This window comes from Syngnathus typhle, linkage group LG19 (assembly GCF_033458585.1).
Source record: "Syngnathus typhle isolate RoL2023-S1 ecotype Sweden linkage group LG19, RoL_Styp_1.0, whole genome shotgun sequence".
Lineage (NCBI taxonomy): Eukaryota > Metazoa > Chordata > Actinopteri > Syngnathiformes > Syngnathidae > Syngnathus > Syngnathus typhle.
The window spans coordinates 7,563,034-7,576,538 of NC_083756.1; the positions used below are offsets into that span (position 1 = coordinate 7,563,034).

General features: G+C 43.2%; 1 protein-coding gene across 1 annotated transcript in view; it reads right to left on the reverse strand.

The window, feature by feature from the left end:
* The window catches only part of sema5a (sema domain, seven thrombospondin repeats (type 1 and type 1-like), transmembrane domain (TM) and short cytoplasmic domain, (semaphorin) 5A), a 76,211-nt gene that overhangs the window by 46,755 nt on the left and 15,951 nt on the right, over positions 1-13,505 (reverse strand). The window contains exon 2 of the mRNA XM_061265994.1: positions 949-1,153. Within this exon, the coding sequence (XP_061121978.1) occupies positions 949-1,090 (142 nt within the window). The 5' untranslated portion in view covers positions 1,091-1,153. The remainder of the gene's footprint in view (positions 1-948; positions 1,154-13,505) is intronic.

Sequence of the window (13,505 nt, forward strand, 5' to 3'; positions counted from 1 at the left end):
CTTCCTCCCACTTTCCAAAAACATGCATGCATTGAGCCAGAAGGTTCTCCCTGGAACTTTCAAATAAAAAGAAGAGGATGTGCCTACAATGTCATGCAAATAATCACAGCACTATAATTGAGCAAAGTTGATTAACTGTCCTTTATGCAGAAAGCGTATAGTGTTGGGCAGCCACTTCTCAAAGAAGCATCCTTGCGTGCATGCAGATGTCTGCGCACGTTGCTGAACCTTCCAGTCCATTTCTCCCAGGACTAAATGCAATGTGATCATCTGACTGGGAAGCTTACGGAGGCGAAAACAGCTCAATGCTACTCCATGCTCTGCAGACAGTGCCGCATTGATTGGAATGGATATGCTCCAGTATTGTTGTTCGTAGTAATGAAAGATGAAGGGGAAAGGAGAGTGAAATTTAATGCATTCCAAAAGTTGCATAGGCAAGTAATAAACAGAAGCATAAATACATCTCCTGTGTCATCGGAGATATGGAGGGAAAGGGGGGGGGGGGGGGGGGGGATTCAAAAGGGGATAAATTAACCAAAGAGGTCAGACATTTGCAATTAGCGGTTGGGAGACAAGCATTCACAACAATATTGTGGTGAATAATAAGATTGCAGAGGGAAAACACTCACATTATTGTGGTCGTATGTCCAAAATATTTCTTCTAGTTATAAAAAAAAATAGTTGTAGCTGAAATGATGATTAATTTAACAAACATAATCATACTGTGTAATAAAATTGAATTGTTTTGCGGTTGCTTATTTTTCCCAGGCGCAGTGACTGACATTCACGAATGCATTTTTGTGCGTTAGAATTTGCTCAGTCAAACAAAAAGCGTGTATTGTTATTTCTCTTCCCCACACACACACAGATTGTTGCCTATTCACATCATTGGACACATAGCCCACATAACTTTTGTTATAAGACTCAAGTCACATGATCCTTTCTTACCCGAGTGGGGGATGATAGGGTGCTCTGTCTTGTGACACGGTGACTCGGGGAGCAACACCGGCCCTCTCCTCCCGCCCACGCCTCCGAGCAGCAGCATGCACTGCAGTAGCAGCAGTGCATGCTGGCTAACAGGGCGCCCCATGGGGAGGGGGTGCTGGGCTAGGCTCACTCCTCCTCAGAGGCCAAGAGCATCGGCGAGACACACCTAGAGACCAAAAAGGAAAAGACATATTTAGGTTAGAAAGAGGGTTACTTTCACATTTAATCAGATCACACCGTTCCCCAACCGGAGCAACGTATAATCCTACCTATCACTTTGGATTCCGTTTGGGAGATAAAAAGCAGCAAAAATATATCCTTTCACAAAAGCAGAAAGAGGTGCACGAGTGGTGGGATTGGGCTGAGAAATACACCTGGGTGATCTCTGACACTTATAAATCACACCGTTTGCATTACGTCAAGCACCCAATGTTAAAGTGCACGTGCCTGTTTTATCTCTGACACACTTTGCCTTATCTGATGAGAGGCGATCATTCATGTGCATGTTTGTTTTCTTTCATTTAATCCGTTAGTCCTAAACACTATTCCTAATACTTTGAATCAGATTTAAGCACTATTATCTTTGTAAAAGATTCTTCCTACATTTCTGGCAGTTTATATCTTAAATGCCGATGTTCCTAGTGAAGGCTTTTATAAAGCTGAACAATTGAATAGGTTTAATTTGCAACTAATCCCTCAATCGCTGTGTTCTTATGACATTCAAGCAATTCTTGCATCATTTAGGCTTTGCACAATTGTTGCGCAATTGTTCATGCAAAAATGATGAGCAGTCTATAGACGGTCCACATGATTGCTTTTTAATCATTTAGGTGATGCCATTACAAAGATTGATCCAATAATACAGAAATGAGCCGCTTGGAGTGGATTTTTTTTTTTATGGCATGGGGAGAAATGTGAAAAAAAAAAACAATGTCCAAAAGTAATCAAGAGTTGCCTTTTGCTAATGCATTGTGTTGCTGAACTTGTGGCACTTTCTCATTATTTCAGTGCAAGAGAAACTTTTTATCTCAAGACCAGTCAGTGGGAGAAAGAAAAAAAAAAAGCGCTTTGTTAAGCGAGAACAAAAAATTCCTTGGTCCATGAAAAGAAATGCAACTTTTCCAATTAGCAACTATTTGTTGTTTTTTACAGAAAGGCAGTAAACTATGGTGGAAGTGCAAAAAATAAATAAATAGAAGTCTTCTTCTCTCTGTGAAATCAATTGAGTTCAAGGCTAAAGCGTCTATGCTTCGGCTTCATGCCGAGTATTTGCTGCGTTGATTTGATTTTCTCCTTGAATGAAAACTTTCCACCTGCCTTTTGGAGTGAATCAACCAGCGTCTTGACCCTGGCTGGAATGACGGAATTAAAGTCTGGAGTAAAAGTCACAGCAAGTGTATCAATGTGCTTTTTCAGTACCTACAGAGGAAAGTCATCGGCTCAGGGGAACGTAAGTGACAGCATGTCGCCTCTGTTCCTTTTCCCCTTTCATCTCAACCGTCACAATCGGCGAGTTTCTACTCTTTAACTTCTTTTTCCGCAGCAAAAAGACAGCTAGTGCACAGGAAAGGGAGCAAGTTGTGAGGTGACTCCATTGAGTCTTTCAAAGGGTGGGCCTTTGGAGAGTGCTGCTACTAGATCCGTTGTGTGTTTTCTTAGATGGTTAGGCACAGTTGTATCACTTAAGTGGTTGCCAGCCCAATCCTTAGACCTTTGGATATATTTTTTTCTGACATTTCTGTTCTCCATACGTTTCCACTTGTAGGCCTTTCTGGGACTCTTCCAGTCTCACCGTGTCATTGTCGCAACTCTGTTGGCTCAGTTGACACGTCCCTGTTTGAAATCTTGGATATAGGAATCATGGGTTCATCCAGTGGCGGTGCTAGGATTTTTTTTTCTTGGGAGGGAGGGGCTTATGTCTAGAAATATCATATTATGGGACAGTCAAGAGGTGCGATTCAACAATTTTGTCATTATGTAAGCGAAAGAACAGACAGTCCGGTTGCACGTTGATAGGACTTGACACACACGTGTATGTGAACAGCACAACATCTGTGCAGGAGAAAGAACAGACGCATTAGTCCTTGGGCCAGTTCTTATAGACTGCACTACTGCAGCTTTCATGGTATATCCTCCGATGGATTCCATTTTGTCTTCAGCCAAACTGGTCCTGAAGGAAAACACAGGAAGCTTTTTACACTTTGAGGCAGTCTCAAATCATCTCCAGGGCATATTAGTACAAGCCTCCATCGGCCTCTCCCTGCTCTCCTCCCACCATAACTTCACTTTGACTTTGTTTCACAACCTGACAAACACGCTCACCACCCCAAGACACTGTGATGGATCACTCAACAGCAGCAAGGGGCATGAGAATGTTGAGCTTGCTCGGCATGATCTTCTCCTTTTTAAATGTATCAGGGGCATCATAGCTCACATGAAGTATCCCTGCAAGCACTGAAGTCATTTTGGCTCCTCTCACAAATATACATCATGAAGTGATGCAACGTATCAGCAGCTCCATGCAAACATTAGCAGTTAATGTATCCCAGACTAATATCGTGGCAAGCTTTTCTTGACTTAAATGTTTCGCTCGCGCAAACTTAATTGCAGAGGGGGGTTCATCTCCCTTTAGTGCAGTTACTTTTAGAGGAAAACAAAACCGTTACACAATCAAGATTGTTTCGCTCCGAGCGAACCTCGGAGCAAAATACAAAATACAATATGATGGTTGGGATCATAAGTGTGCAGTACGTACGAGTTACTTCATAGCACCCCTGGTTGGAAAGCGAGAGCATACCCTCCATCTTCGGAGTTTATAATCCAAGGTGTCTGCTAACCAATCAATTGAATTCTTCCTGCAGTAATGAGTCCGCAGTATCATATTAACACCGCTATTGATTTAGTCCGAGGTGGATACGAAGATTACACGATATAATGAAGAACCTCCCTGCATAAATGTTAGCTTTGTAATCGTTACGGTGACCAACCAACACACGGGACCGCAGCTACGCATACAAACACATCTCAAGTGTCCAAACACACACACGGGTGTGTGAGGCCGAGGTCGCACCTGAATGGCGACTGATTCCCTGCACACCAGACGCGACACACACAAGTAAAAATCCAACCAGACTTTGTTCAAGGCCGCAACGCACAAAGGAACTACTGAGGAGCTTTGCGTTTGCATGTGCATTTCATTGGCAGCGTATTTGTTTATGCCGGTTTATATTGCCGCTTGTAGTTTGTTGTTGTCTGCTGTCTGCTCTGATTTATGATGTATTCAGATTTCTAAAACAGCTTAGATTATCTTGGCTGGTGAAAAGGAGCTAAACAACTTCACTGCTGTTTTGCAGAAATGATATAAAAGGAATTTTAATCATCAACATCACTGGCATAAACTAAAATATGATCATTGACTTTGGGGTATTTTCCGATTTTTTTTTTTCTGATTATTGCTACATCCAGGAAAAAAATCCTAGCTCAGCCTGTGAGACCAGACTTAGTAAGTGATGAGATATTTTGGTCACAGCATTTTCTTCTTTCTTTATCCATATCTTTTCTTCTTGCCCCCTCCCCCCCAAACATAATCCCAGCCCCTGTCAAAGCATGCAGAGAGATAAAATGTATGAATTGCTTCGATAAGGAATTTGATTCAATACCTCAAGTAACCACTGAAAAAAATGGAAGCCTAGAAGAATAATTGATTAGTCTGGTAATGCTAAATAGCATTAATGAAAATGCTCAACTCATCCAGCAGTCATTACTGTAGGGGGAGTCTGAGGAAGAAGACTTTTTCTGCTCCTGCATGAATAATACATTGGCAACAAATTTGTTTTGGAGCATCGCTTTACTAAAATGAAGTTTCCAACAAATGCGGCAAACAAGCCACCAGTGTGGATGCTGACATTTCCTGCATTGGCATGCAATTTTCTGAGGGAATTCCAACTTCTCGTCAGGAGTGCCACTGCAATTAAACACCGCAAATGCCAGGAAACCATTCATTTCCAGTCTTAAGAATATAGTACAGTAGACTGCCATTGTTTTTGCTGCCTTCTGACTCATTGCTTGGCTTGACACGAAAAAGCGCACCACTCTCTATAAAGCAACCTCATATTGCTACTTTAAACAAGCTGTAATTTCATCTGCATTATCTACAAGAAGAGCCAAAACAAAATAATGGTCGTCACGACAACTGGTATCAGCAATAATGCCTCTCTGTTGACATTTTGATATCGAGTGTATTTCCTCAAATAGCGTCTGGGGGGTAACAAAAAGAACCCAAAGCGCTTCGATTGGGCTTGCACGACATGGGTGGTGTCTTTTTGAAGTAGAAAGAAAAAAACAACTCTGGACACCTCTGATGACTAATGTGCATGTGTGGCAGGCGGTGTTTATTCACCAGCATGGCTCCGTGGACACAGCTTTTGGGATTTATTTGCTCGGTGTGGGGCCACCCTTTAATTGCTAGCCACAGCCCTCGTGATTATCTTACCATTTTGAACTGGCCTTTCATTTGCACTTAAATTCTTCGCCAGCGTTTTGGCCACACACCTTCTTCATATAAAGGGCCATATTCTCCATTTTGTGTAAAGAGGAAATGGCTGCACGATTTCCCCATCGACCTAAATTGTTACCAAAAAAATGGTTGGCTAATAACAGCAATTTTCTGTTATTGCTCACGCAAATGCGAGCCAATTTAAACTCGGCTCGGCTGCTAACAAAACCAGCAGCATCCAACCACAGCAGATGAATATATTAAAAATTAATGCATGATGTATTGATTTTCCTGCATATTGTTAATTATAATCTTTGTAATTATGATCTTTGTTTATTAATTAAAGATCGTTTAAAGCGACGATCGCATTACTATATATATATGAAGCTAAAAGTCTTCTTGTCAGTTGTTTCTTCTATCCATCATAGTTTTATTATATTTTTTTCAACTCCAGATTCACATCGTATCTGCTGCTAGGAAAATAAAAATCCCCTATTTGCTGGAAAATAGGTATCATGCTTTCGTTATATTTCACAATACCTCATTCAGAACATGCCAGCGAAGAGGATGGAGTGATGATGATTATCTTCGTCTGTCGCTGCCCAGCAGGGGCGTTTGTTCAGCCCTCCATATCCGAGGGAAAATTAATTTTCGAGAAAATGTCTGTGCCTTTCCAAGAGTGGGATTGAAGAGCTCTCATGGATCAAGATGGCCCGTTTGTTTCTTATCTGTTGTGGCCAGCGTGGCTTTGGAATCACTCATCAAACACAAGCAGTTGGTCTTGTACTTTTCCCCATCTCGCAAACACAATTTCAGTCTCCAGCATCGGTGACAATACGCATTATGGCTTATGTGAGCATGTTGGAATAAACACCAAACAGCAGAAATGTCAGTTGCTTCAGCTGGATGCACACATTGCTTCCAATCTGTTTGGAAATGCGAGATTGGAGTGAATGAACACACGCGCGCATGAATATGCACGCACATACTCAACTAACAACTTGCTGGTTTGCGAGCGCTTTCCCACCCGGAGGCCCATCCAAACTCTCAAGTGGCTCACAAATTCTGCCCTTCTATTTACTTAGCTCGCTTTCTCTCGCTGAGGTAGTGCTGGTTAGCGTACCTGTGTGTGCGGGACACCATTTCAGATAAGGGCCAGAATTTCACAAGATTTTTGCAAGAAAGTGACAAACATGAGTTTGAAAAGCCCTCACGCGTCACTACACAGCAATTATCGGCAGGACGTGCCTCGATGATTGCTTGAAGAAGTTCAACGTGATCGCTGACTTTTACAGCAAGCCACTCTTTCGATGAAGACGTTTCTTTTCCACTTGTGGATTTAGCAGGATGATCTACAACATACACCTCCAACATCTTTCTTCTATATAATTCATTCTTCTGATCTCCACCTTGTAAATGTGTGAGTCAACTCCCCCCCTCCCTCCCTCCCAAACTGCTCCTTGCTGAGACATGTTTGACAACACCGTGTCAACCCGTGAAAAATCTTGCGGCCGACCCGGCCTCTGATGGAGTGCTGAGACGGCGGTGGCTCTGGACTCAGACCCTCAGGCTGGTGTCAGCGTTGCTTCTCAGCGCCAAGGGAGGGGCGTTCCCGAAGAGCCACTTGTCACAACAAGGCCAGAGAACAAACGGCTTTGTCGACGCCATACCTACGCTACGGAGACAAGACAATCTCTATCAAAGCAAAACAGATGTCAGCTCATAGTATGTCCTACTTCATTGAAATGACTTTGAATACTATATCAACTGACCACACAATGTTTACTTCAATTCACAATGTTCGCGTCTATGCCAACTCAGTGTCTAAAAATCTTATATGTAGAAAGAAAAATAATAATAGTTTGACTTTCAACAAAATGACCAGCATGCCTAGTTATTTTAACTGCTTGGATGATGCGACAAATTATTTCAAGTCCATCCATCCATCCATCCATCTATCCATCCATCCATCCATCCATCCATCCATCCATCCATCCATCCATCCATCCATCCATCCATCCATCCATCCATCCATCCATCCATCCATCCATCCATCCATCCATCCATCCATCCATCCATCCATCCATCTTCTTCCGCTTATCCGGGGTCGGGTCGCGGGGGCAGCAGCTTCAGGAGGGACTCCCAGACTTCCCTCTCCCCAGCCACTTCATCTAGCTCATCCCCGGGGATCCCAAGGCGTTCCCAGACCAGCTGAGAGACATAGTCTCTCCAGCGCGTCCTGGGTCGTCCCCGGGGTCTCCTACCGGTGGGACATGCCCGGAACACCTCCCCAGGGAGGCGTCCAGGAGGCATCCTGATGAGATGCCCGAGCCACCTCATCTGGCTCCTCTCAACGTGGAGGAGCAGCGACTCTACACCGAGTCTCTCTCGGATGACCGAACTTCTCACCCTATCTCTAAGGGAGAGCCCGGACATCCTGCGGAGAAAACTCATTTCGGCCGCTTGTATCTTCAAGTCAAAACTTTCTAACAAGAATACTCAACAGCAAACAAACATTAAATCAGTGTTACCCCCCTCAACCCTCACATGGGCTTGCATTGATATGGAACATAAAGCCCACCCCTGTGCACGGTGACATTTTTAAAGCTTAATTACATGCTTGGCTAACGGGTAAGTGAACGTCTCACCGGCTGCGGAATTACACTATCACTGTCTCCAGCTGTGAGCGGGCGCACGTCTCCGGCGGATTTGCCAGTCACACCTGTTTTGTCTGCAAAGCAAATATTCACCACCAATCCCTGCACATGCTTCTTCCCAAAGAGCTGGCCGTAGAACGCAAAGAAATTCTACCTCGATTGAAGATGAGTCTTCTTTTTCTGCACGGAATGATCCAAATTACTACCATCCTAATCCATCATGTGAGCTTCAGAGGTTACGGGATAGAAGAGAGCCAATGATGTATGACATACCTTCTAGATAAATGGCCGAATGTCTTTCGTTACACTCGCTGCATGCTACCATATGGGGATGGGCAGTTATGATGATTCAAGGGGTCCTGGGAAGACGAGGGCCCCAGAGAGCATCTTCGAAGATGATATATGAGTTGGCCCCTGTATTACATATTTTCACAAGATCCAAATTTTCTGCACACTCTTGGGTGTCACTGAAAAAACGATTTTCAACGCATAGTGGCCGACACGACAATTAACAGGTGCGATTTTTATGCCCGTGCCACGCTTAAGAGAAATATCGCAAGAACCAGCTAATGATACAAAGGACTTTATTAAAGCAATTAAAATAAATGGTGTGATGTAAAAAGAGGTGCTGAGAACCCCCTGAGGATTTAGCACAGTGGTACCTCCAACATTAACGACGCTTCTGATTTATTCGTATTAATTTTACTGCATCTAGCTAGCTGCATCACTTTTCTAATAGACTGAAGTAGGAGAGATGCTACCTGCACAAGTGTATTATAATCAATCTTCCCACATGCTGCCTGTACTCAACACATCCGAGATAACAAGCTCACCCGACTGTCAACATCAGCTCTGTAATTAAATGGCTCTAAAAACAACAAGTTTTTTGGTCGATTAAAAAAAAAAAAAAATCACATATAGGAGGAGAGCCATAAGGAAGCTGTCTTGAGGAGTACATTATCTGAGAAAACATGGCAGAGTGGATAGTAAATGAGGTCTCAGCTCCAGTGGAACCAATTAATTAGCTGACCGCGTTCACGTGTATTCGGTGCGGCCGTCTGTTGAGTTGTAAATTGTCCCATTAACAACAGAGACTGGCACAATCTTCCAAAGTTGGAGTGTTAATGAGAACGAGTGTGTGCTTGTGTGCATGTGGCACTGAGTCTCCACCGAGGGTAACGTGGAAAGAGTGAGAGGCAGAATTGGAGACAGGCACCCACCGGTGATCTCATCTCTGTTAGACCACGTAAACAGATGCAGGAGCATCGTCTCTCCTCCTTAAGACCGTTTTATACAAAAGCCACATTCTTCATTGGCATGCATTTTGTCTGCCTCCCCATATGAGAGCAATAACCTCAGCCAAACTATGGATGAACTCACTTTATGTGTCTGGCTTCACTCAAGTAGAGAGAAAGAGAAGCATAAAAGCTTTAATTGCACTGTACTTGATTTTATTCCTGTGATACAAATTGGAAGCACAATCAACTGATACGACATTATAAAACGGGCCATAACTCTATTGGCTGCAATATAGCACAACGCCCAATTCTTAAATATATCCTCTTATGTAGATAAATATTTTTAAATATTTAATTTCTGTTGACCAATCAATAAGACTTGGCCAATTTCAGCATTTCCAGGTATACAAAAAATGTCATACCGTAATTTTCGGACTATAAGTCGCTCCTGAGTATAAGTCGCCCCCCCCCACCCAAACTATGGAAAAAAACGCGACTTATAGTCCGAACATTACGGTACATTAAGACTAATGGGGTTCAAAATGCACTTTCAAAGTGCCAAACTGTTTTTAAAATAGTGCACTTTATTGCCACACAGAATTTGTTTTGTGCAATCTTTGAGAAGAATCCCAAGCCTCCTCTCTCGCTGGCGTGAGCATCGTATGGCCTAGCAGCTGCATGCAAGCCTTACATCACCAAGCATAACACCAAATATCAGATGGAGTGCGGCAAAGCACGCAACTTCTACTTCTGGAGCGGTGGGAATAACTTCTGAGGAGTGACTAAATCTCCATCTGCTAGTCTCATGAGTGACTGCATTGTGCCAATTGAAACCTTTGCTTGATGAGGGATAATGCTAGAGGCTTGTTTTCCAGAAGAGGGCCTACAGCACTTAACTCTAATTGATGCTTCATCTTACCAAGACATTTTGGACAATTCGGCTTCCAACTTTGTGGGAACGCTTTTTGGGAAGTTTTCTTTTTTTTTTACCCCCAGCATGATCCAGTCTCGGTGCACGTCAGGAGTCAAGTATGGCATGAAAGAAATTCCGAGCCTTGAACTAAACCCCTTCAAAATCCCCTTTTTTTGGATGAACTGAAATTATAAACCAGCCTTTCATTCAAATGCAATTTTCTCTATAAAAAAAGGTGTCCTAAATAAACTTTGCCTCTCGTAACTTTATTCATTTAAAAACACTGTCTATGGGGGCCACACCAAGAATAAAGCCAGTAGCTTATCTCGACGGCTACATCCAAGAATGGCCAGATAATAAGCTTATTTGCATGCGGCAAAAATGGGAAGCCAGTGAATCGCTGCTGTGTCTTTGAAATTCAAAACCCATTAAAAAGAACTTTTAACATCGGGGCAGAGTGATTAGGAATCTACTGGGAGGCCGTAATTGCATTTGCTTCTGTGCAGTGGCAGCTTAGGCTGCTTCACATAACACTCTCGGAGGGATAGAGAAGACGGCAACAATAACAAAATATTAACATTAAACCGCATCAAGGTGTCTCTGTAAAAGTTTACTCGCACGTGAACTATTTCGGAAATGGTTTGATACATTGCAGCTGTTCACTAATGCAAAAACGAATTACGTTTACGTGTTCACAAGGACTCCTAACCGAACACTGAACATTTGGGTTGCGAGATGGGAACTCTATTAAGAGAGCAATGACCCCCCCACCCCTCTAATCATCAGCCCCCACATCAATAGTTGCCTTATCACAAGTCCGTATTGGCTTAATGACCACGGTGTCCTTCCATGTGTGCTCATTAAACACTGCGACAAAGCTGATTGTGCAGGTAGATGACCACCGCCAATCAAGCCAAGGTCACAAAGAGGTTGCAGCAAATATGTGGTTCAATTGGGCTGCATCATGAAAGACTTCTGAGGCATGAAAAAGGCCCAGGGTGTCATTGTTGCTGATCCCGCCGACGTGTCACGGCTGCACTCTTACTAATCACGTCTCACTTTAATGTTTCCACAGTGTCTCGCAGTGATCGATGACACTATGCCCTCCTTCGGAGGCATGAAGCAGAAAGCGTGAAGCGCACACTTAATCCACTCAACTACCTCGCCCTAAATCATCAGAACGCCACACCAGGTGAAGGCACGGTGTGCGGAATATAAAGTAGCTTTGATTGAAAGGGCTCACACAGGTCCAGTAAAAAGATACCGTATTTTCCGGACTATAAGGCGCACCTAAAAGCCTAAAATTTTCTCAAAAGCCGACAGTGCGCCTTATAGTCCGGTACGCCTTATATATGGACCAAATGTCTCAATTTAAACTGGCCCAAAGCATTGTGTCATGAAATCAATCATAAGTGGCCCGCTGAAGACTATGAATCATGAATCAAAAAGACTATGGATCATTATTTTGTGATTATAAAGTCATTTGTTGCATCTGAAGTTGAAATAAAAAAGATAAAATGGAGAATGATTTGATTTGGATTAAAAATCTGACATGATGCATTAATGGTGCGCCTTATATAAGGACAAAGTTTTAAAATGGGCCATTCATTGAAGGTGCGCCTTGTAGTCCGGTGCTCCTTATAGTCCGGAAAATACGGTAGTTTGATTATTTATCCATAAAAGTGACATTTGACCTCCTCTTTGTAAACACCTCTGTACAAAGATAGAAAGGTCTGAGTGCATGCATGCAAGAAAACAACAGCTCCAGCAACATCCCCAGAGTGTCACAGAAGACGGTAAAACTCGCCTATATCGCTGGGACAGGTCTAATTTAGGCTTGGGGCTAAATCTGTTGTGAACCGCAGAGCTATTTCGTGACGCCTCTGCTGGCTCCACATCAAAGGCGGATAGCATCACTTTTAGCTGCGATCCATTCATTCACATTCTATGTTTAGCTTTTACCTCCTCTTCCCGCTCCAATTAAAGAGACGACCAAAGTTCCCCCCCCCCCCTTGCGTTCATTGCATATTCATGCCACGTGCTCCGCAGTACAATACAAACAAGGCTAATTGGATTTTGGCCGACTGAATTAAATATCTGAGATGAGACAGGTATTGATTTTGGTTGCATGATGATGTGACCCCCCCCCCCCCTTGTTACTTCTGCCCCGAGGTCCATCTGGGCTCAATTGCAGACCCAAAACAGATGTTTCTTCACGCAGATGTGTTTTTGTTGCGGAACCAGCTCAACGCTTGTCTGTGCAGGGTGCCAGTGAGTGTGTACGTGTGCGCGCTGCACGGCTGTCTACCTGACCCAAATATATCTTTTCGAGCTGAACAGCCTCTTTGTGCGAATACCCCCACTCGCTTGGATTACTGGGAGTTTGCTGGGTGGGTTGTATCAGGATCACCTCGTGTGGATTTAAATGCCTTCCAATTTGTGTGGCGACATGTGTCAATGTGCCTGAGGTTTGTATTTTACTTTTAGACTTGTCTATTAAGGGAACTATTTATGGACTAGAGAGATTGCTTGCAGTTTTTTTTGCAGGTATTCTGGCCTACTCCTGAATATCATGCAAATTGTCTATATATGAAAAAGGAGTGTTTCAAAAGAAAACATAAAACCTGTACGTCTAATAGTTTAAAAAGTATGACTGCTTTTTTAATGCATGATTTATTTTTGTAGATTCTTTTTTTCTCCCTTCATCTAAGTTGAAGTAGCTGAATAAATGGCCTACAGAATCACTCTGATCTGCGGAAAAAAGAAAGGAGCAAAGGCCAACGGGTCGTCTCGGGTCACTTGCCCGAGATCACTGATGCGGAGCTTCTTCGAATGGGAAAACGAGAAGAGATGAAAAAGACTTAGGGAAGGATGGGAAGCCAAAAGGATGAGAGGAGATGAAGCAAGCATGCTGGTTAGGATTGTCGAGGTGTTTAAAGAGGTTAGGCAGGAACAAAATGAGCCGTCAGAGAGGAAAATAACAGAGGAGATTAAAAAAAAGGAAGAAAGAGATGGAAGAACGGGAAGTGAGAATTGAAAATAACGCACCTATTCCAAAATCCTGTGAATACATGTGGTCCTATTGAGTAACTGAACCAGGGAGAAAAAAAACTAAACAAAAGGGGTGCACATCAGAGGTGGTCAGCCACAGCTGAAAAAACAACAATTGCCTTCTTAGAAATGGAGAGGAAACACCATAGTGAGTCGGGGGGCTG